General features: G+C 38.1%; 1 protein-coding gene and 1 long non-coding RNA gene across 2 annotated transcripts in view; one reads left to right on the top strand and one right to left on the bottom strand.

Moving 5' to 3' along the window:
* Nucleotides 1-18,808, top strand: part of vash2 (vasohibin 2) — a 33,988-nt gene extending 15,180 nt beyond the window's left edge. The window contains exons 6-9 of the mRNA XM_030128414.1: nt 3,243-3,480; nt 3,566-3,709; nt 7,693-7,811; nt 14,251-18,808. Of these exons, the coding sequence (XP_029984274.1) occupies nt 3,243-3,480; nt 3,566-3,709; nt 7,693-7,811; nt 14,251-14,320 (571 nt within the window). The 3' untranslated portion in view covers nt 14,321-18,808. The remainder of the gene's footprint in view (nt 1-3,242; nt 3,481-3,565; nt 3,710-7,692; nt 7,812-14,250) is intronic.
* On the bottom strand, nt 11,078-13,492 carry LOC115415019 (uncharacterized). Its single transcript, XR_003934753.1, has 2 exons — nt 12,578-13,492; nt 11,078-11,791 (listed from the first exon to the last, which is right to left on the bottom strand). It is a non-coding gene; the product is annotated as an uncharacterized LOC115415019 (long non-coding RNA).
* Nucleotides 18,809-23,682: the final 4,874 nt, after the last annotated feature.

The raw sequence follows: 23,682 nt of genomic DNA, 5'->3' as shown, positions 1-23,682 counted from the left end.
TTACACAATCACAAATTTAACCTATAAATAGGAAGTTTTCCTGTTGAGATGCCTTCCTTCATTGAACACAAATCTTATTGCATACACAGCAGCTCAAGGTACAGTATATAGTAGTAAAACCTTATAGTTCAACAAAACCATATTCCAAACCTAGCGATGTAGTGACACAATGAACTGACTGCACTACTGCAAACAGCTCTTAAATCTGATTGGGTATGTAATATGCAGGAAGTTTAGAGGCTGAAAAACATACTGCATGACCAGAAGTATGTAGCACATTAGAAAAAACATGAGCATCAGTCTGCTTCTGTAACAACTTCCACATTTTTGGCTTCAAGTTTTAAGTTTCAAGTTTTACTTCTCAGGAAAAACCTTTCTTTATAGATCTGGATTTGCTACAGGTGATATCATTACCTGTCATTGCAGTGTTGCATTAAGGTTTCCCATTATCTGAACTCAAGTCAAGAGCCTAAACTATCATATCTGATATTCAAAACAAACAGAAGTATGTGCCCAAATACACAGTGAGCATCTCACATAAATCATTTTAGGGTTATTTTCACTAGAAATAATTTCTGGACTGTCTGATGGAATTCACATGACTCTCGGTGGAAAGACTCGGTGCATAAAGAGGATTTTATGCCTTTCTAGTGTTCTCTTATCTTTAATCTTGCTGCTTTGAGGGAGAGAGATAGCGAACTTAAAAATCTATTGGATTAACCTAGCACTGAGTCTGTATTTCTTACTTTCTACAGTGTTCAGTCCTACAGAAGCTGAAGGGAGTGTTAAGTGTGTCTGTGAAGTCAGCTGAGTATGTCTGCTTCAAAAATATAATTCTTCACTTCATTTAAAAAAAATGCTGCTAAAACAAGTAACCTTCTATGTCGACTGCCTTTGCAGTGTGATGCTGTTAGCAGTGTCACATGTCCTCCATCACAGGAAATCTGTTTAATGAAGCATTTATTAGACAGGAGCAGGAGGATGGGTCGTGTGTCTGTGGATGTTGTGTACAGATGTTTCTGTTACTTAACACTATTTTGCTAATAATAAAATAATGGGTATACTCTGAGAAGGATCCTTAATATCATGTTACAAATCACAGTCTTTACAACATTTTACCTTTTTTTTTTTTCTTCTAACTTTTTATTAGTTTTGTGCCATTATCGAACAGTGAGAGTGAAGAGTAAAGTACAAGATAAATCATTGGTTCCCGTACATACAGGCAAAGAATAGGTACAGAGCCACACTAAAAAGAAAAGAAAGCAAATATATTTGGTCTTTTGATGTTCCTTCTGCATGGTAGAAATGTAGGTAAAGAAATAGCATGAAAGTATCATAAACCTGGCAAAGGGTGACTGTGACACATGATTTTGGATACATCTCACACAGTAAATGATAGAAATGGGCAAGAAGGCAAACATCTATCTATGAGGGGTTTAACATTTAAACATTTCCTTTATTGTGTATGAAAGTTTCACATGAAAAATAATTTACTTCCTGGTAACACACAAGATGAAAACAAAGGACTTAATATAATAAAACATTCTTTGAAAATGTGTGTTTGACATTTGAAAAATCAACCTCAGTGTCAAAATGATAAGTCCAACTTTAATACAAATGTGTGTTTCCGGTCATTACTTGTGCTGCATTTGACATTTTTGTTTGGACTAAAATGAGATTAAGACCTCTGTGCATGTAGTGTTAGTGTCTTGCTCATGAGCACTTCAGTAGCGGAATTATAAAACAAGAATTAAAAGTTGTCTTGGTGAGGTGAGCCTTCCCCTTTTTAGATTGGTGTTTGCTTTAATGCTGCAGGCGTCTCTGCAGCGTGGACACGCTCCCTGCTTTGTGTGTGTGATCAGTGGTCTAGTTGTGTAGATGGCTCTTTGAATATTTCATGTGGTGGCATCCAGGCTGCTGAGGTGACGGATTGTTGCTCTGGCCAATGAGGAGCCTCTGTGGACATAACAGAGCAGATGGTTGGCTGCTGGTCAGCAGGAGACAGTCCAGATCTGTGTGTGTGTGTGTGTGGTTGCACAGATTTCTACAGTTGGACCAGTGTCCGTGTTGAACTCTGAAGCTGTGCAGTCCACAGCACAGGAACAGGCAGTCTATATATAGATATCATTCAGTTTGTTTAGAGTCTCTGATTATTTATTCTTCATCTAAAACTTAAGCTCATGTTGCCAATGCAGTTTTATCAGATTTTATTAAACAAGCAGAAGTTTGCATCATGTAAAACAATGTCTTTTGAATCCAGGAGACTTCCTTTGTGGATTAATAAATTTCATTAATCAAGTATTTCATGGGTTCTCAAAGTAAGTTATGTGCATTACCTTCAGTCTTAATTTTAAATGTGTTTATAGCTATATCATAAATAATACTAAAAAGGAATCAGTAAATATTATTATAAACTATGTAGACTACTCAGGATTTATCTGGTCACAGTAACTGCAAAGTTAGAAAAACATAATGTCACTAATGCATGATAATATTCTGTATTTACATTAACAGCAGCGCCAAAGTAAGGCTGACATTTTTCTGAAATTTTTGTCTGATACTGTAGTAAAACTGCACAATAGTGCGTGGGTGTGTGTCTGTGTCTCTCTTTCTTTCCTTTGGGCTCCTTGCCAAATCTGCTATCGTCCATCTTGGGATGTATCCAACAGATGTATTGGTCGCTCTATATGATGTCATTTTTAATATGTGTTGAATTGGTTGTGTACCAGGCTTTTGGTTTACTGAGTAAAAGATGGAGTAGTAGAGAGAGAGATTAGAAAACACAAGGAGGTAGAGAAGGAAATTTCAGAAGGTTAGAGGTCAGCACTGAGTCTTGTGTTTCATCATCCTCAGGCTTCTGGTTGGACCAGACGTTTGTACTCCTCCATCTTTGTGGTTCTGTTTTTGTGTGTTAAAACAACAGTGACTGAACAGATTCAGTTGCACAGTCACACATACCGGCGGTCACAGAGTTTTTGTTTACCCTGTGGCATTTTCATAGTATCGGCCTCCGGAGAGTCAGACTGAATCTAATTTCACATGACTGGAACTGCTGAGAGAGGCTCTAACAAAAAGGACTTCTACTTTCATTCTTTGGTCTACAGTCAAATGTTGATCACTGCTAGAATTACAGGCTGCTTCACTTTTGCAAAACTTACTTTATTGTTTAAAGCTAAAAATTAAGTAAATCCAACATGAGAAAATACAAAAACATCCTTCCTTAACTCCACCGTTTTGACCAGCTACCTGACCAACGGGCTGACGTCTCTGGAGCGTTTCCCCATCAGCTTTAAGACTCAGTTTTCAGGCCACTGCTTCCACCACGTTGTACTGGGTGTCTACTGTAACGGCCGCTACGGTTCTCTGGGCATGAGCCGCCGCCAGGACTTAATGGACAAACCACTAACGCACCGCACACTGGGAGAACTTGTGGCCGAGTTTGAAAGCTCCTACAAAAGATACCAGCACACTCTGAAGAAGGTCAGAAGATGGAGGAGGACGGAAAGGTCATGTATCAGTAGAAGTGATTCACGTGTGTCTGAAAAGTATCCTCTGGTCCTTTCAGGTGAAGATCGGCCTGTACGTGCCTCATGACCCCCATGTCTTCCAGCCAATTGAGTGGAAGCATTTGGTGCTGAATGCTGCCCGACTGGGTGCTCAGGAGATGAGGAAGGAGCTTGAGAAACATGGCCGTGACATGAGAATGAAGGTACTTTATATTAAGTATCGGTTCATAAAACGTTATATGACCATAATATTTAGTAGAAGACAACAACACTAGCTGCTTTTCCAAACACATATATTTCATTAGTACCAGTCCAGTTGACTCATGTCAGAAAAAATATTCAGCTGGGCTGAAATAGTCTTGATAGTCCACTCAGTGGAGATTGTTGGGACCTAATAATCATGTAAATGCTTAATCTTAGTGATTCTGTTTTTTTTGTTTTTTTTTTTCTTTTCTGTGCCAAGTGACATGAGTTCTGGGGCTGGTGCCACGTTTTTGTTTGAGACTCATACATTTTAAGGATTGTTGAATGACTCCACATCCCTTAGTTAAAAACGGTCTAAAGGGTCAGGGTTAGACTTGTTCAAAAAACAAAGTATTGAACAAATCAAAAGATGTTGGAAATGATTGAAAAGGATTGGAGGAAAATGTACATATCAAATTGTTTTCTTAGTTGTATTCTGATTAGATTATTTTAGGCGTCTAAATGCACTTCCTGTCAGATCAGTTTCTTAAGGGTCCATGTAAACAGTTCAAGAGATTCTATAAGAACTAATGCTGTAACCTGTAGTGAGCATAGATAAATACATACACCATAATGATCATAAAATGAGTCAGATGTATTTAAGGTCAAAATGCAATAATAACACGTGCTTTCACAGGTGAATAAACCTTGGCTCTAAAAATACCAAAATGTTTTAGAAAATCAGGTCTAGAAGGTGAGATGACCCTTTTAAAAAGTCAATGTGTGAAGTCAAAACACACAAAGTCAACACAGCTGCTGTTTATGGTCTCCTGAATTACATTTGCTCCAAAGTTAATCAGGAAACAAAACATTATTTAAACTGCTGAAGTGAATTGGACTTGTTTAACCAAATTTCCTTCCAGTTTGATCTGGATATTGTTTTTTAGCCTGTGCTCACATTTCATGTCTGATGAGGCTTCAGGTAAAAGTTTTAACATCAGGCTGTGTTTTGTCATCCAAGCACGGCATTGGAACCGGTGTCATCAACAAGGGAGATGCCTCTGTTTTTCCATGGGAGCAGAGATGGATGGGGCTTCCTCTGAGCTGAACATGGAATAGAAACTGTCAGGAATTATTTAGGGCATGATGAAAAAGGAAGGAATGTGCGAGTGAGTGTTTGTCTGCGTGTGTGTGTAAGCGAGAGAAAAAAGTGGGTTGTTTGAGGTTCAATGTTTTATGAACTCCCCTGGGTTTTACTTAAGATTTTGTACTGGTTTTTGAAAACTAGTTTTGTCATTTTGGAGCGTTTTACTGCCCGTGACATTCCACTACATTTGTGTGTGTGTGTGTGTGTGGCTGGTTGTGTGATGCTGGTGTTGGATAGAGATATATGGACAGCACTGCATGTCAGCAAGATATGTAGGTCAGCGAGTTTGCAGCTGTCACACACACACACGTACCTTCATGCTCACATACATGCACATGCACACACAGTCAGACTCCGGTCAGCTGTGATGTGGTTTGTGAGACTTGGGTATAATCTCCACTGTCCTCCAGAGAATGCGAATTTATTATAAATAGATGTTGGAGCGTGCATGTATCTATGTGCACTTTTAGACCATGACACTTAAGACTTTGTGGAAAGTGAAACAATTTCCATCCTCACATTTACGAAGGGTCATTTGAGGGATAAGAACTAGTTTTCGGTTGTAGGTAAAGGGCAGCATGGAGAAGCAGATTTTAAGATTGGAAAATGGAAATACAGGACTTGTGTTAAAGCACAGAGCCGTAGATGGCGTTTTGGAGGAATGAACTCCATTTTGTTATTTGCTATGTTGTAGTTTACATTTCTTACTCGCAGAGTTAAATGTTTTCACTTTAACCAAACTTGTCCTTCCCTATTGTTATTGTGCCCCGTTTGACAAACCACACCCCTTTTCTTTTGTCTGGCGCTAACATTTTTGCTCATTGTGGTTCCTAACAAAGTGAAGTGACCCAAAAGCATTGAAGTGGCAGTCATGAGAAGAGTTGCTGTTGTAAAATGGTCCAAGCAAAGTTAATGTTGCAGATCTTTGTAGTCCATCTTTAGAACATAACGTGCATCGGTCTTTTAAAACCCTTCAGCCAAATATAGTGTGTGATTCTGTTGAAAGTTACTGCCCTATAATTTAGATTAGATTGTCTTTGTGTAAAACTTATTACATACATATTTATATTTGAAAGTACTCGGATATTATAACTGCACAAGGCCACTGGACCTTGAAAAAGTAGGTCCAGGTGATCTATTCAATAGGCTTCTGCCCAGATGAATCCACAGTATAAATTTGGTGCAGATATGTCAATGCATTCTCCAGATAATGCGATTATGTCATTGAATGGACAGACGGACAGACAGACGACAAAACGATTTCAATACCCCTTTGGCCAGAAGGTGGCCAAGGGGTAAAAACTGTAGCTCCACCACAGCAGGCGTAGATAACATCCACCTAATGTGAAAGCCAGTGGGATGTCAGAGCTTTGCGGTCGTCTTCCTGTGAATTCTCCTTCCCTTCTTTCCTTGGCCTTAGGACATTTTCCATCAAGATCAAGAATAAATGGTTAGAGAAAGTACAAAGGAGGTAATATGCATGTGTGTAATGTGAGGTCCATTCTCACACATCAATGTCATTCTAGAACCTGAGGGATAATAAACCTAACACTAATACTTAAAATTCTTGAAATTTTAATACTCACCTTAGTGACAGGTTTTTCATTACCAGCTGGAAAAGTGTTGACAAGATAGTTTTTTGGAGTAGTTTTAGTTGATATATTTGTGTATTTAGTTCATCTTTTTCCAATGTGCAGTAGTTGATAGTTCTAGTTTCCGAACACTGGCTTTAACCATGATGCAGAAAATGACAGGCGTACATAAATACACAATGAAACATATCTGTCAGGAACACACGATGACTGTGGCCAGCTGTGGAATAAGAGCTGTTTCCTGTCCTGAAAAAAACCTGGAAGCCATGATATTCACTCTGCAGTTTTCTTCTCACCATGAGTTCTTAATGATAGCTTCACATCGCTTTTATATACACCCACATACACACAAGCTGAAGGCATAATATTTCACTTTAAACTGCATTTTCTGCAAGACTCCTGTGTCTCCTTTTTTTTTTTTTTTTTTTTGCCACATAGTGAAATTAAAAGGAAAGAGAAAAACCCCATCTCGCTCACACACACATGCAGTCAGATTGTTTTCTTCAAATCCCATTTATCACGCCTGTACTTTCTGCCCTGCAGCTAAATAGCAGCAGTGGTTTTTGGCGTCATGCTAGCATAATTTCCTTACATTGAAGTGCCTGAAGGAGTGTGGAGAAGGGTGTAAACAGAAGACCAGCATGTGTCCATTTGTATGGCATTCTATGGGTTTTCATTCTCCACTCTTCTGTTAACTGATGATAATCTGACCCAGAATCGTCGTCTGTGTCTGGTCCAAGGTCAAACACTTTCAAAACTAAACTTGTAAATATAATTTTAATACTTGAATCACAGATTTCTATATCCTTATGCTTGCTGTGGTAAAAAAAAAAAAACATCTCAAGAAAGCACGTCTAGTAATACTTGAATCATACTTATTGAGTTTCATAGGTAAAACATCATGGCAGAGTTGTAAAACAAGTAGACATTAATTTTACATTTAGGTGGCATTGATATTCTGCATTTTAGTTAGGTAGAGCTCATTTATCAGTCAATCAATAAAGAAAATAGAAATATAACACAAATAGAAAGCAACAAATACAGGCCAAGTTTATTTCTACAGCACTTTTCAGAAGCAGACAAATTGAGATAAGAGACACAGACATTAAATGCAGGCATCCAGATAAAAAAAAAAAAACATATAAAAGACAAACTAAATCCTAACCAAACCTGAATTAAAGAAAAACGAGCCTAATGTCCTCACCATGACATGACTGTTGTGAGACGCTATGTTGACTGATGTGTTGTTTTTTGTATTTTTCAGATTCTTAAATCATCCAGCGCCCAGTCACCAATCAAGGAGCGTAGCCGAGGAAAGTCCTTATCACCACGGCGACGTCAGAGCAGCCCTCAGCGACGCTTCACGCATCGCAGAGACAAATCGTAAGTGTTTCCTATTTCATGGTATTTGCACCTCAGGACAGAAAAGCAGAAGATGTGTCACTGTTGTAGCAGCTAATGAGTTTTTTTCGTTTAGGAAATACTTCAGACTTACCATCGAGTTTCCCAGTAATTAAACGCACAGTTTGTAACTCCTGCCCCTAGGGGTCTCTCATCAGAACAATGAAACACATAGCAGTAGATGACATGAAGAGTGGGATCAAGGGAGTTGTTGTTTCTACCACCACTGCACTAAAAATCTATCTGCCGGATTTCTATTCCCAGTATGTTTAGTGACGTGCATTGGTGTTGTGTTACTTTTAGAAACAATATGACAGCGTTGACAGGCAACCAAACTAAACAGACCTTTAACACCGAATAATTGTACAGATTCCTCTGAACTTTGAGGAGACAGCTGATGATGTAAGTGCAGAAGTCAGCAAAATATAGTACATAGCTCAGCGAAACAGTAAAGTTCTCAATGTTGGAAATGTTACATATACAGTTTTATATTAGTATAACAGTGACATCCTGTATCTCAGACAGGAAGGACTGTACTCTGTGATATAGACGCATCTTTAAAACACACACACAGCACGATGACAAGGCTGAATGCCGAACAGAACAAGGACTTGTCTGCTCGGTGATAATGCTGAGCTGTCGGCGAAAAGACACACAAGCTCCTCAGTGTCAGCTGTAGGTTAAGATTAGCGTCTGAGTGACTCTGATGCTTTTACTGCATTTTTGTGTGTGTGTGAGCTCAACACACAAGCGGTGTTTCCATCAGGATGTCAGAACAATGTATTCTAGAGGGAAAAATTCAGACGCATCAATACACAAATCACTGAATGCCTAAACTCTCTGTGACCTGAAGAGCAAAGTCAGAAGAAAGAGTGAAAGAAAAATCAGCTCTTTTCACTTGAATGGCATAACATGATTAAGCCAATTATGGCCCGGATCTTATCATGGTAAAAAGTCATAAAAAGATGGGGATACAGATCTCATTGTTGGCTCACCCAGTTTAAAGGCCTGTTTAGTTTTGATTGAAAGCTGAACAAATTAATTATTTTTGGTTTTAAACATTTAGTCAGAATATGTCAGAACACTTCAAACATACTGAGGCAGAACATTCAAAACAATTAATATAATTGAATGTTTAATGTCAAAACATGCATGAGAAAATTCTGTAAAACACTGAAACATTGTGTGTCCTTTTACAATGTAAACAAAATCAACCCAAAACACTGGATAATAATCACATAACTCATAACCTCATAGCTTCTAGGAAAATTATTCTAATATAATAATAAAGATATTGCAATATGATATAAAATTGGAGCAAAATAATTAATTTTCTCACCCAACCCTTATGTGAGTCGGTGTCAATAAGTATAACGCTAATAAAACTAAAGGCTCAATGTATAAAACAGGAAGATCCAAGTTACAAAGATGGAAGAAAATATTTCCTAGGTCAAGTCTACCATGTTGTACCACTGTTTCTGTAATAGTAGCAGTAGCAGTAGTTTTCTTCTTTCCCTTCTTTCAGTCTTATAGCTGGTGATATCCAGTGTAAATATTGCTTTATGTAGGAAGCCCAGAGTGGACAAAAAATGTCTTCAGATTTTTTTTTATTGACACCATAGGTGAAGATGGGGGGTGTTCATTTCAATTTCAGACCTAGATGTCCGTAAATTCAACAATCTCATTTAGAAACATGATATCTGCCCCATCTTCATCTGCAGTGGTGGTGTAACTCCCATAATCTGTTGATATCTCAGTACATCAGCTGCTTCTAGGTGTTTTATTTTTGTTTTGATTGAGAGACCTATCAGCACAAATTAAATAATGTGTGTTATGTTGCCCACCTGACACACTTGAGCAGACTCATGATGAATTCACTGATACTAAGCATAGAATAAAAACAAACATTTTTTGCTCTAAAATCCCCTGGAATTACCACAGTGGATAAAATCATTTATCTACTATTGTCTAATGGGTTGAAACTTTTGAAAGCAAGCCTTGAATAGATAAAGTAGGAATGAATTCTTTCAGGGTTAGCAGCTCTTAAAAACATCATGACTCACTCTCCACTTCATTTCCTATGGCAGGGAGACTTTAACTCGCATATGTAGCCTGTGTGTGTGTGTGTGTGTGTACTGTCAGCTGTGTGATAGGACGTAACACAATCTGAGGTGGACAACAGCTGCAGCCCAGTCGTACTGCAGAGTCACCACACACACACACACACACACACACACACACACGCACGCACACACACACACACACACACTTTGCACCAGAATTAGTGGCTCTCTGCCGGTGTTACCATTTGACGTGGCATGGCGTTGAACTTTCTGATGAGTATTCTCTGCTGGATTTTACTAAGTATTGAGTCACATGTTTGTGTGTTTAGAAGAGTCACAGTAGAATAGTAATAAAACAGTCATTTACCATTTGAGCTTAAACAGTAAACTGCCACCTTTATTTTGTTATACCAAGGATGTTAATGCTTTGGGTTGTAGAGATATGAACTCAATTTCTTTACACCTATGATCTGGTGGATTTGTGACCACTAGAGGGAGTAGTGAGTTACAGCTCTAACTGAAAAGAATGGAGTTTGATGAAATCACAGTATCTCTTCTTTGGGGGTGAGTTTGATTATCAGTCTAATGAAGGTATAACGTTATCCTGTAGTGTTATCATCTTTGTTAAGTTACCATTTGTTGATCCACGGTTCAGGCTAAACTGTGACAGTTCTGACCGTGTTTGGATGATTCCAAATAGATCCTTAGGGCAGCTGCTGACAAAAACCATACAGAAAATGGAGGTGATTTGTGGTTGTTCTGTGGCTATTTCCTGACTAGAAACGGAGCTAAACTAACAGAGCTATAATGTAAACTATCAGCTGACACTGCACATTAAGATTAAAACACAGTGTTATTTAAACCGACTGAGTTTTAGTTTGAAGAACAAAAGTTGATGATGCCATAATTCAAATGTGTGTAAACAATGAGTTTTATACTTTACTCAGTGATACAGTCTGTAGATGCATAGCTTTGATCTGTTGGTGGTTTTGGTACTCCTAAGTGTGTTCTGGTATGTGATGGCCCTTTAAGGATGTAAATGTTATCCTTCTAAGGTTTACTGTCCTTTTACCGTTGCAGTTAGCTCTGTGTGAGTGGCAGAAATTTGTAAGGCTGGAGAAGAGATGTGTGACCAGAAAAAAGCCCTCATTTTTATAGAGAAAAACAGTCATGTTTTTAATGCAAGTCTTTTTTGCATTATAGACATGTACAGCATGTACGGCTATGATCAGGACACAAAAGAATAGGATATTGTGACTTTCAAAAGGTAGCACTCAAAGCTATCGCTGTTATCAGCAGAGCACTTATGCACTTAACATGTTGGTCCTTCAGACAGCTGACTCAGGCACAGACACTGTGATAACCTGCTGCTTCAACTGCATCAGTTATTTTAGCAGAATGAGTTAACACACTGCCTGCTATGCACAAACTAATACTACACTAAACTTTATGAGATAAAATAAAGAACAGTTTGACATAAGATGTCATGAAGTTTTAATATTGTATGCCCTTCAAGTTCTCAGGATAAAAGTAAATCCGTAGTTGTATTCATACACTGTAAAAAATATGAGCAATAAACAATTGAGCAGAGTAAAGAGAACAGCACATTTGAGATGAGAGAAGAGGGTGAAAACAAAGGAAGTGAAAGTGGAGAAGAAAGGTTCAGACCGACTTGAACAAATAACATTTCTCTTTGATGCGTCAGTGAGCTTCAAAGCTTTGCTGTGAGATGACTGAAGGAAATGGAGGATAAAAAAGAGGGAAAGGAAAAGAGGGAGAGAACTGACAGGAGGATCAAATGTGATGACAAACTCCCACTGAGAAATGAGAGCTGGATCTCTTCATTTTCCATCCCACTCTTCATATCTTCTGATTTCCATTTACTCTTTCCTTTACACACTGCAAAAAACAAACCAAGTTTACTACATTTTTGACCCAACATTTTAATCACGTGCTGTTTATACTGATTTGTTAACTGCAATACTGTTATTTTTCTAGTCTGTAGCAGTCATCAGGATGCATGCAGCTGATTTTTTTTTTGTACTGTGTGGTAAACTAGGACCTGCAACAGACTGGGATAGTATACAGGGTTATTCACAAAGAATGAACCAATTTCATTATGCAATATTTTAATAAGGAAAAGCAATAGATAACTCCAGCCAAGTCACAAGTATTCTACTCACAATCGACTTTTATTTCCTGTCTTACAAGTGTCCAATGTGTCCACCACCTGCAGCACAGACAACATCAATGCGATAAGAGAAGTCCTCCCAGACAAATATCAGCATATCGCGATCCACTGAGTTGATCGCTGTTGTTATTCGATGTTTAAGGTCATCGAGGTTAGCGGTGGAACACGATATGTAAAAGATCACATTTATGTTCCACCACTACCCACTAACCTCGATGACCTTAAACACTGAATAACAACAGCGATCAACTCAGTGGATCGCGATATGCTGATATTTGTCTGGGAGGACTTCTCTTATCACATTGATGTTGTCCGTGCTGCAGGTGGTGGACACATTGGGCACTTGTAAGACAGGAAATAAAAGTCGATTGTGAGTAGAATACTTGTGACTGGGCTGGAGTTATCTAATGCTTTTCCTTATTAAAATATTGCGTAGTGAAATCGGTTCATTCTTCTTGAATAACCCTGTCCATATAAAAACTGTTTTCACCCACCTGGGTGGTGCTGTGTCTCCTTCAGGCTCAGGTCCTCGGCCACAGGCCTAGGAGCCTGATTTTTATCTGCTCCCAGGACTGCACTCTTCTGGATGGAGATGTCAGATGTTGTTCCTTGTACCTGCTAGAACAGTCCTGCAGCACCTGGGGTGTTGTCTGCTGTGGTAGACCCCAGCCTCTATTGCTCTTGTATTCAGGGCCTGTTGTTGTGTAGTCCTTCTGTGCTGTCGTTCAGTCCAACCTTTTCCATCCACTGGTATGTTTTCTCTGTCACCTCTTCAGTTTGGTACATGCCATGCAGGGGCTTGTCTTTCCATGATAGCCCCTCCTCCTTACCAGGCTTCTGTTGTCTGAGGAACTCACTCAGCGAGACTGATCTCATGAAATCATGTTGCATGTCACACCAGTTTTTGTGGCATTTGGCGTGCTATACGTACGCATTTTTGACCTTTCGTGTGTTATTCAACACCATTTGATTGCGTGTCAATTTACACCAAGATCTCTGGTTCACATAACACTAACTGTAACACTAACCCTCAATGTGTGGTATTTGACACGGCGTGAACATACACGTGGAACTCTTATAATGCGTACAGATAACGCGCCAATTAAAAGCGGTGTGTAGGCAGGTTCTGGCCCCCAGTGATGAACTGCTAAGTGGAACATGATATCATGACTCGCGTAAATATACTCCACTTTTTATTGGCGTGTGATCTGTACGCATCAGAAGCTTTCTGCGTGTATGTTCACGCCGTGTCAAATACCATGTACTGAGGGTTAGTGCTGTGAACCGGAGATCTTGGTGTAAATTGACACATGATCAAATGCGTTGAATAACATGCAAAAGGTCAAAAATGCATACATGTAGTGCGCCAAATGCCATAAGAACTGCCGTGACAGACAACACGATTTCACGAGATCAGTCTTGCTAAGTCAGTTCCTCAGACAACAGAAGCCTGGTAAGAAGGAGGGGCTACCATGGAAAGACAAGCCCCTGCGTGGAATGTACCAAACTGAAGAGGTGACATTGAGAAAACATACCAGTGGATGGAAAAGGTTGGACTGAACGACAGCACAGAGGGACTACACAAGAACAGGCCCTGAATACAAGAGCAATAGAGGCTGGGGTCTACCACAGCAGACAACACCCCAGGTGGAGAAAAGCCTCTGAGACAGTACAACACATCAGGGTGTAAGATGCTGCTGGTAGGCAGGGCATACATGGAACAACATAAGCAGGTCCAGGACCATCTGTAGTAGGGACTGGAGGTCCCAGGGTCAAGATTGGAGACATCTTTGAAGGTGACTGAGAACAAACAAGCCAAGATCCTGTAGGACTTTCAGATCCACACCAACAAGATGGTGATGGCCCATCAGGCTGACACAGTGGTGGTCAATAAACATCAGAATATATAAACATCAACGTTTTCAAAGAAGTGGGGGGTTAAGTCCTCTGGTTCAGACAAGGAGGAGAAAGCTACAGAGGGAATTTTAGTGCATCATCTGATTTATGGGACTTCAGTTTGTATTTCACAAACCTCAGCTGCAAATTTTAGTAGCTCATTTGTAGAAATTATGCCACAGTAATTTCCCTTTTCCCTCCTACAGCTACATAAGAGAATGTTACGCTTGTACCGTGTCTCTGATCTGGTGGTTTGTGTGTTTTCTCTTAGGCCGGCCTCAGTGGAGAGGAAACCTCCAGAGCTCAGCACTCTCAACGATGGCTACCAGATCCGCATCTGATCCCATCACCTATCACATTCTACTCACCCCATGGCCATCCTTCACCCTGATGCAAATTATCTTCACCCTCCACAAGCATTTTTTGGAGCAGAGCAGAGTCCCTTCAGCTGAGGTGATGTGGTTGGACCTGAATTTAAGGAGGTGAAAGGTAACAACAAAGAAAGACAGAAGTCAGTCACAGCTGGGGTTTGGACACAAAATGACCGTTGGTCTGATTTTCATACTTCACAGTGAACGTTGTTTACCTGTTGGGTTGTAAGAAAAGCTTCATCATCACAGCCCTCATTTAGACTCATGTCACTCATGCATTTACTTTTACATGTAGATGATTCAGCCCTACACAGGGACAAGTGGCCACAACCTACAACAAAAATTTAGACTAAAGGAGAATGATCTGATGGAGTGTGTTTTGTAACGATGTAATGTTTTAAGTACACATGGCCTTTTCTAAAACCTTCATGAAACAGCAGGGCAGTGCAAATGAGATGACTAATTAGACCTCTATATTCAGATTCTATTGATTCCAGTGGACGAGATTAGAATAAGGGAGAGCGTTCAATAAAGAACGCTGGGAAACCACATGTGCAGAGTCGACAGAAAGGAAAAGGGAGGATAAAAGAGGAAGAACATAACAGTAGGGAAGAAGTGAGAGAGTGATACAGAGAGAGGATTGACTGCAGAACATCAGAAGGATCATTAAGGCACTGCAGCAAACCCCCCGTCTCCTCACTCTAACTTCTCCTCTGCCTTCTGTCGACACAAATGAACCTGTTTCCATCCAAACTTCCTGAACATCACACATGAACGCCTCAGAACGACAGGAGTTTAACTGGCGTTTATGAAGCACTTAATGATATTCTGCCCATGAACAAAAGAACTTACCACAGATTATAATGTACTTGTCTGCTCAAGGTCCACATGGAATACATTTTTTAGTATTTTTTTTCTGGATGGAAACATTAATGGAAATTCTGTTGAAGTATTTCACAGTTCAGTCCTGTACTATGAAGCAACTTCAGCCGAGCCCAGCTTCAGCTCTAGCTATGAACAAGTTTAGATGAGTCGGCATGAGATGACCACGTACAAACACAGACAGGACTAACCTATAACTAGAATCCTGAACAAATCTGAGGAATGGAAAAACAGAATACAGTATAAAAGTAACAGATGCTGTAGCCAAGGCCAGGAAGGAACACACTGAATACGTACGCTCTAGAGCGGTTTAAGTTACCATGGGGATTTTCCCGATAAAACAGGAGCCTTCATGATGACACTGAAAACCCAGAGTTAAACCTGACGTTGTCCGTCTAACCCTGAATCTTGCTTCGTAGTGCAGGACTCAGCTGGAGCCATTTGTCTTCTCAGACAAATGAGGAGTGAGAGCAGATGCTGTTGGATGAGTGAACACTCAGCAAAGAAGTTCAACAGTCGTTTAAATGATGAGGCCATGTACCGCTCTGAAGGCTGCGGGTGGGTGTTAAAGTCAGTGGGACGGCAGAGTGGGGGGTCATGTGAGGCCTCAAACAAGATGTGTTGATTATCCAATCTTTAATACTGAGATTCATCATGTTTTAGTCTGGAAAAGTAGTCAAAGAAACGGCAAATCCACTCTGCTTTGAGTTTGAAAAACTAAAATGTGCAAGTTGTGGTAAAAAAAAAATCTTAGAATATTAAGTAAGTTCTCAGAGCAGTTTGATGAATTATTTCACTCTGACGTTTCAGTACCAAGTGGCCTATGGGAGTCCGTTCAGTACTGTATGCACTGATTCACACAAGTATGTGTGATGTATTCTAAGGATTGTCCAAAAATCTCATCAGAATCTGGTAGTTTTTTTGGATTCTCCTGTTGGGGCCTTTGAAAAATCACAGCTAAGAAGCTTGAAATCCAATGTCACACATATCCAGTGCGATATCCACAGTTCACTTTGTTACAAGAGCTTAAAACAAACAGTGTCACATATCAAAGACAGATTTCGAGCAAAATCACACCACGAACATCCAAAATGAGAACAAACCGGTTGTGTTTTTAGTTTTGACTGTAATAAACACAGTCTGTCTATGTATGTTTACATGTACTGACATATTTTTACATTTACAGAATGTACTGTGTTTTAAACCCTCTGACTGAAAACGGTACCAGTCCTGTTACTGAGCAACTTTTGGTGATATTTAAGATTCTACATATCAAAACCATTTTTATTCCAGTATTTAAAGTATTAAAGCTGATAATACCACTGTTCAATTTTACTCAAAAAGGACTTGTATCGTCTTCATCTGAAGGTTTGAATTGATAAACTGACTTGTTTTTCACTTGGACAGTAAAGCTGTATCAGGTATTTTACAGATTATTTAAAGGATGTGATCCCTCAGAAATATGGACATGATATACTTGAACGTCTGAGAGCTAAAAACAGTGCATAAAGAGAATTAGATCGCATTTTTTGTCGCAATTTTCGCAACTATTTGGTGCATGTTGAGAAATCCTGGTACAACTTTACATGAAAACACAAGCATCAGTTTAATTTGTTTGTGGTTTCATTTGATTGTTTTAAAGCATTTGTTGAATGTTTCACTGAAGAGGTGTTGTGTTGCCAATTGAGAAACATTTTTTTTAACCTAGCTTCTTGGTTTAACAATACGCTATGCACATGCTGTGTTAAATAGGCTAGAAAAAAAAAACAACAAACCAACTCAAATCCAGGTCTTCCACAGTTCAAGGAGGAAGAGGAGGGTGTTTGACTCAGTCTGCACAGAACAAATCCACTTTTCAGATACAGATTCAGAAAACCTGGTTATTTTATGCCATTTTCCGACTAAACCCACAGCCGTGCACATCCAGCCTGAGCCACTGTCACTGATTCACAGAGAACAAGCTGAATATGTGTACATATGAGACGACCATAGCACAGCCCAGAGGCAGATCTGAACCTGTGGCACAAACCAACGTGCATCTACAGTCCACGTTTGTACCGAGGGTGATGCCTCCACGCTTTGTAAAGACTTACAGAAGAAGCACAACGCTGCTTTAATTTTTGAGTCCTTCAGAACGCGGCTATGAACAAGTAAAACGACAGAACTGATGTATTTTCATACAGAAGAAACAACATATCGAAGTACATTTTCCAGAAGAAACAAACACTTGTTTTCTGACTGATCTTGTATTTTTGAAACTGTAAAAGGAGAATTCAGAAACCACAGACCGACGATTCTTTAACTTTTCTCGATGCAAAAACAATGTGATAAACTTTGGATTTTGAATATTTACAGTTGTGGGATTTTTTGATGGATTATCTGACCGGTAACGACACAAGTCAAACCAACAAGAAGAAATTCAATGTAGCAACTGAAGTCTGTTTTGTTGTTTGATAAGAGGTTTGAGCTTGACAATTTTATTACCTGAATGTTTTTCTCTTCTTTGTGGGCTTTTTTTTTTTTTTTACGTAAAATTGTGTTGACTTTTCTATTTTATCAGAACATTTGGGTTTGATTCATTGATTGTACTCATCAGTTTAAAGAATAGAATGCCTTGTGTTTGTCAGACGTGGGCTTTTTAAAGGCCGTTGGTTTGTTTCCAAAGTGCTGATATTGTTTCAGATGTTTGTCCATTTTCTGCTGTAATTTTGATATAAAACATTGAATTTTCTGTTTTGTTTTTTTTTTAACCACGATAATTTTATTTTCATTACCACTCACTGTATTCTGAAAAGTGCAGCCAAATTTGATAATCAAACTGGAATACCAATCTGTAAAATCCTACAATATCCTATAGTATTTTTGAAGTATTATATAAATCCTGTTTTTTTTATACTGCAACATCATACTATAGTATTTTTCCTTCAAAATATCTGACCAAATTCAGAGTAAAATGTTAAGAAAAGTAATAAAATCCCTCAATGTGATGCTTTGAAGCCCTAGAAGTTGCATCGATCATCATCGTGTTACTGTCGTTCTCTTTCAATGGTTTGTTTCTCTGCTCAGATCTGTTTTTTTTTTTTTTATTCTGTCCTGTTTTTTTTTATTTTCCTGGTTCTGCAAATATTGTTACAAATGAAAAACAAAGGAACAGTCCGCCTTCTATGAAACCTCACATCTGCTGTGGCCTAAGACGAACACAAATTCACTGACGTGTTTGTGGCGTTCTGACGGAACTGAAGCCACTACGACTGAACTGAGCCAGCGTCTAAATGTGAGCGGAGCCGTCCAATTAGACGGATGAACACTCTGACTTTAGGATCTATAAATATTGGTTTGTGAAGCTGGCTTTAAAATGCTCCCATATCATTATTATTATTATTATTATTGTTATTATTTCTAAGGGCGCTGTTGAGTCTGTCCAGGTTTCCAGTGTGAGGATCTGATGTGGTTTTGTATTCCTGTGGAGAACATGTGACCCCAGTACTTCTTCTCTTCTCCTACTGTTACAGTGTCGGTGGTCTGACAGCGACTGTAGCAGCGCGTGTTCTTTTAATAAATGATCTATGTTTTTAACCATGTCTCCTGTCTTTTCACTGTGATGGACGAAGGATGTGACTGATCGGACGGTTGGAAAAGGTTTAAGTCTATTTTTCTGCCATTGTAAGAGGAGTGCTTGGCTTCTGAAATTTAACTAAAAAAAAATTAAAAAAAATACTTGAAGAATTTTAAGTAATAACGGCATGATTTTCAGTTTCAACAATTAAATTAATTACTTAAATTTATTTTGGTGTCTGTCACTTTGCCAACTTTTTCCACCCAATAATAAAAGAGAAATTTAGACATATTTCTCCCCAGGATGTATCTAATGATGACCTCAGATAAAAGCAAAAAAATTATACTCTTGCTCTGAGCCATCCCAAAATTAATGAATTTTTAATTAAATATTGGGACATGAAAAGCTACCTAGATGTCAGTGCATTTGATCTGGAAAACATGGCTTGAAATGGTCTCATATAGTGCTATAAATAAAGACATGGTGTTAAATTTGTCGATCCTAGTGGTTTTTCTAATCCAGATGTTGGTTTGTCAGGAATCTCAGTCTCATTCCAGGTTTCGTGTCCACTGGTGTTACATGCTGAACCTGCCCATTTAAACATATAAATTGTGAGTGATTTTGCAACAGCGGCCATTTTTGTGAAACACTCTGCCTTTCATAATTACTTCGATTCCCAAAATGTACCTGTGAGAATAAAAACATATTCGAAAAAATAGTAGCGCATAATTTTACAGCTGCATGCAGATTTTTGTATAAAAACGTGTTTTATCTGAATAATACTTTCTCTTTTATCTCAGTGAATATTTATTTTTAAAGTAGACCCAAAGTACTTCCAAACTTGCTTCATATCATTAGACTAAATCTGGTTTGAATTTTTAGCCCCCATGTCCTGGTTTTAGACACCAGTTTCATAGAAGCACCCAAATATAACTGAAGTGTTAATGAATGCTCCCTGAGGTGTTTCAGGTACTTCCAAAGGTTTTACTCTGATCCACAGAAATACTCAATCTGGACAGAGTTTCATCCATGTTTCTATTTTTAGTATTTTTCAGGTGGTTATCAACAGCCAAATGGAAATCTAATCATATAATAGTATCTGATTCAAACATGAGTCCTTTGGGCAAATCAGTCATGTATGTCTGTAGTGTCTAAGCCTAAACTAACGACTAAAGCATTAATTTGAAGGTGATTACGAGGAAGTTTCAGTGAATTACAAGTGACGTTAGTGAAACTGTAAGACTATAGTATGAAAATGGTTCATTTGGAAAACTTTTTATCCATGTGTCCTCAGGGTTTTAAATATTAAAGCACTCTTAAATTCTCCCTGATGTGTTTCAGGTTGTTTTTTTTACTTCTTTTGTTCAGGTGGTCACCAATGGTCTCTGGTGGTGCAGGAGTAAGACTGGGCATTAATAAGTATTGGGGTTGAATATCAGGATTTTTATTTATTTATTTATTTATTTATTGTGCGTCCAGTAATTAAGTAATAAAGATATAGGTTTGAAAAAGGCTGATTTGAAAAGGTTTATGTACATGTTTCTAGAGGGTGTCCCATAAGTCTCCATACATAGGAGACATAATACATTCCATACATATATGGTTCTAACATGTATTTCTTTATATTTCTTCTTTATAGTTCTTCAGCAGTGGAGGACACGCATTGAAATGTGTTCCCGACAAAATGGCAGTCATATAGAGCATATTATATAAATAAAAATGGTTTATGTCAAGAAACATTTATTTTTCCTATGTATGGAGACTTATGGGACACCCTGTACAATGTTTTACATAATCACTAAAGCATTAATTCAATTCAGTTTTATTTGTAGAGCCCTATATCACGACAAGACTGCCTCACAGGGCTTTACAGAATTAGTTGGATGTGAAAACAAACAATAATTGCTTAATCAGTGCTCCCTGAGGTGTTTTGGGTTGATGGTCTGGATGTTCAGTAGGTCAACAGTAACATTAGTTAATGAAGTAGTAAAACTATTTAGTATGTCTTCCAGAAATGGTCATTTTGCAGGTTTCCATATCTGTTTCTAAAGAGTTTCAGATGATAACTAAAGCATTAATAAGTGCTCCCTGATGGATTTTGGGTCCATTGCCAGGATTTTTCAGTCAGTCAAAAGTGGACTTCAGTAATAAAGTAGGCTCTACTATGAGCTTTGAAAAAGGCTAATGGTCATTTTGGACAGGTTTTCAAATACATACCAATGCCTTTACAACCACCTGCAACACTTAATAGACCAGAAAGTATCGCATAGCATCACTGATGTATCACAGAAGGACCCAAACAATCACCTGGAAGTGTCTTAGTAACCAATAAACATGTCCATATATGGTCTGTCTAATGCACTGCTTAACCCATAAAGACCCAGTGGGACTTTTGTAAGAGTTGATTTATTAATTTTTCTCTATATTTAATCCTTTCTTATGTGATTTAGCACTATTTATTACAACATTATCCTCTCCATTTTGCAGGTATTTCAGTGAAAATCCGGTATTTTCCTATATTTATTTTATTGATCATGTACTTTAAACATCAGGCTGAGATTACATTTGAAGGTTATCACTCCAAAAACAGAAAAAACTGAGGAAAAAGGGAGTTTTTCAGTTCAATCTGTCATTAACTGAACATAAACTCAGTGTTTCCATTCACTGTCACTGATTCAACTCCATGGGTTTTACTGGTGAATCAATGATGTAGGTGTCAGTGTTTCCACGGTAACTATGGAGCCTCTGAACGTCCAAATTAGTCATATCTGAATCATTCATTCATTCATTTATTTCGAGCATTTACAGAATACATGCAAATTCAAAAATTCCAAAATCATTCACTTACGTTTGAAAAGGAGTGGGACGAAGAAAAACCTGTTTAATCCCACCCCCATTTTCATCATCAAATAACTTAACATAATAACGTCACTCACTCGTTTCCTTAGACTTTAAGACAGAACAATGAACACAAAAGGCCTACACCAAATTAGAATTACTAATTTGAATGTTTTTGGATTTAATTAAGAGTAGTGATAATGAAGGGGTAGGGAGTAAGTGACAAATTGGGACATTTTGTTTGATGTGGGAATGTACATGTATAGTATTATTTCAACTCTATACCTAAGTTTTATTTACTGTTATTTAATCAGCCCGTTTCTATGTAATGTTGTCAGATTAATGTTTGTCACATCTTTTTGAGATTTATTTTATTTTCATTTTATGTATTTATTTTGCTTTATTTATATATATATTTATTTTCATTTATTCATTTATTTTATTTATTTATTTATTTATTTTTTCTCTGCCATGTTCAAGATGTTCATGATGTTTAAAGTTTTGTATGAATGAAAAATAATAAATAAATGTTTACAAAAAGAATAACTAATTTGACAGTATTTACATTATATAGCCAAAACGTGTGTGAAAAATAGAAACAAAGTACATTCCTGGCGGTGATGACTATGAAAAGATGAATAACTGTATTTTACACCAATTATTGACATGAATTGATAGGAGTAGTGGCTCTAAACTTATTAAACATTTTACATCAGTAGATGCTTTTGGACACTGGTGTATATTTGGGTCTTTATGGGTTAAAGCCGACTATGATACAACCTTAGAAACCACTGGAAATACCTCTGACATCACAGATCGGTGTCTTTGGAATCTCATCGGGAGCATTTATCAAAAGCACAAACCAGAGAAATGCACTAAACACTGTAAAGATCAGAGACAGAGCTGGAAGAAGAGCCTAGTGTTCTCAGCAAACACAAACACGACCAAACTAGCAAGTGAGGAGTATTTTTCCACTTCAGATGACAGTCGTATACACACCACACAGTACGCCTGGCTTCTGACGGAATAATCTGCTTATACACCACTACAGGAGTGTGTGTGTGTGTGTTTATGTGTGTGTGTACGTAACAGATTTATAGAAATAATCCTTCATTTCTCATCTGTGCTGCAGTTTAAGGATTGGACAGCGTTAGAGGCTCACCTCGCGCTGTGTGTTTATCAATGTTATGTAAGGGGTGTGTGTGTGTGTGTGTGTGTGTGAGCGCAGGAATGATCCTCTTTGTTATGACAATGAAGCTTTTAACCAAACTGCTGAGGTGAAGCAGCAAAAAGCCGACAGAGATGTTCGACGTCAGAAGACAGAAGGTCATTTCGTCAGAAGTCATGAAGAGTTTAAGTGCAAATCAAACAAAAACAGGAAATATTCAACTCATTTTCCACCTCTTGCTTTGTCTCTAAAACTCACAGTCCGTCTTAACTCCTGCACTTCAGACGCCAAACATTTTACCCAAGATGCACTGCTTTCAACACAGAACAGATTTGGTTCACTACTCTGGTTTTCAGCATCTTTGTCTGAACACATTTTGTAGAAACTGAAGATTATGTTTGTTCACAACATCACCATTATTTAATTTTTTACACTTTTTCTGTACAAAAGTTATTCATACTCTGGTTTAGTTGTGCTTTTTTAGTGCTCGTTCATTATGTTGTACAGAGAGAGCATAGTTTAAAAAAATGGAGTAAAATTCCTTGTATTTTTGTGAAGATATTTGGCGAATAAAGGCGATTTTGATTAAGGTGAAATGTTAGTTATCAAGTCAAAATCGCTGTGAACTTTTTTTTTATATTATTCTATTATGACTTTTTATGCCACTTTCATTTTGGTTTTCATGTCTTTTTGCAGCTTTAATACTTGTATAACACGGTTTTCTGATCCTGTTTAGTTTTAGTTTAATCTTGGTTTCTGTTAGTTTTACTCTTCTTATATATTTGTGATATTATTCATTTATTTTCTGAACTGCTTCATCCTCAGGAGGGTTGCAGAGGTGCCAGTGCCTATCCTGGCTACCAAAGGGAGGGATTATGTAATAAATAA

Source organism: Sphaeramia orbicularis, chromosome 24 (genome assembly GCF_902148855.1).
Source record: "Sphaeramia orbicularis chromosome 24, fSphaOr1.1, whole genome shotgun sequence".
Classification (NCBI taxonomy): domain Eukaryota; kingdom Metazoa; phylum Chordata; class Actinopteri; order Kurtiformes; family Apogonidae; genus Sphaeramia; species Sphaeramia orbicularis.
Note: the sequence above shows the minus strand (reverse complement) of the source record. Positions and strands in the feature narration are given on the sequence as shown.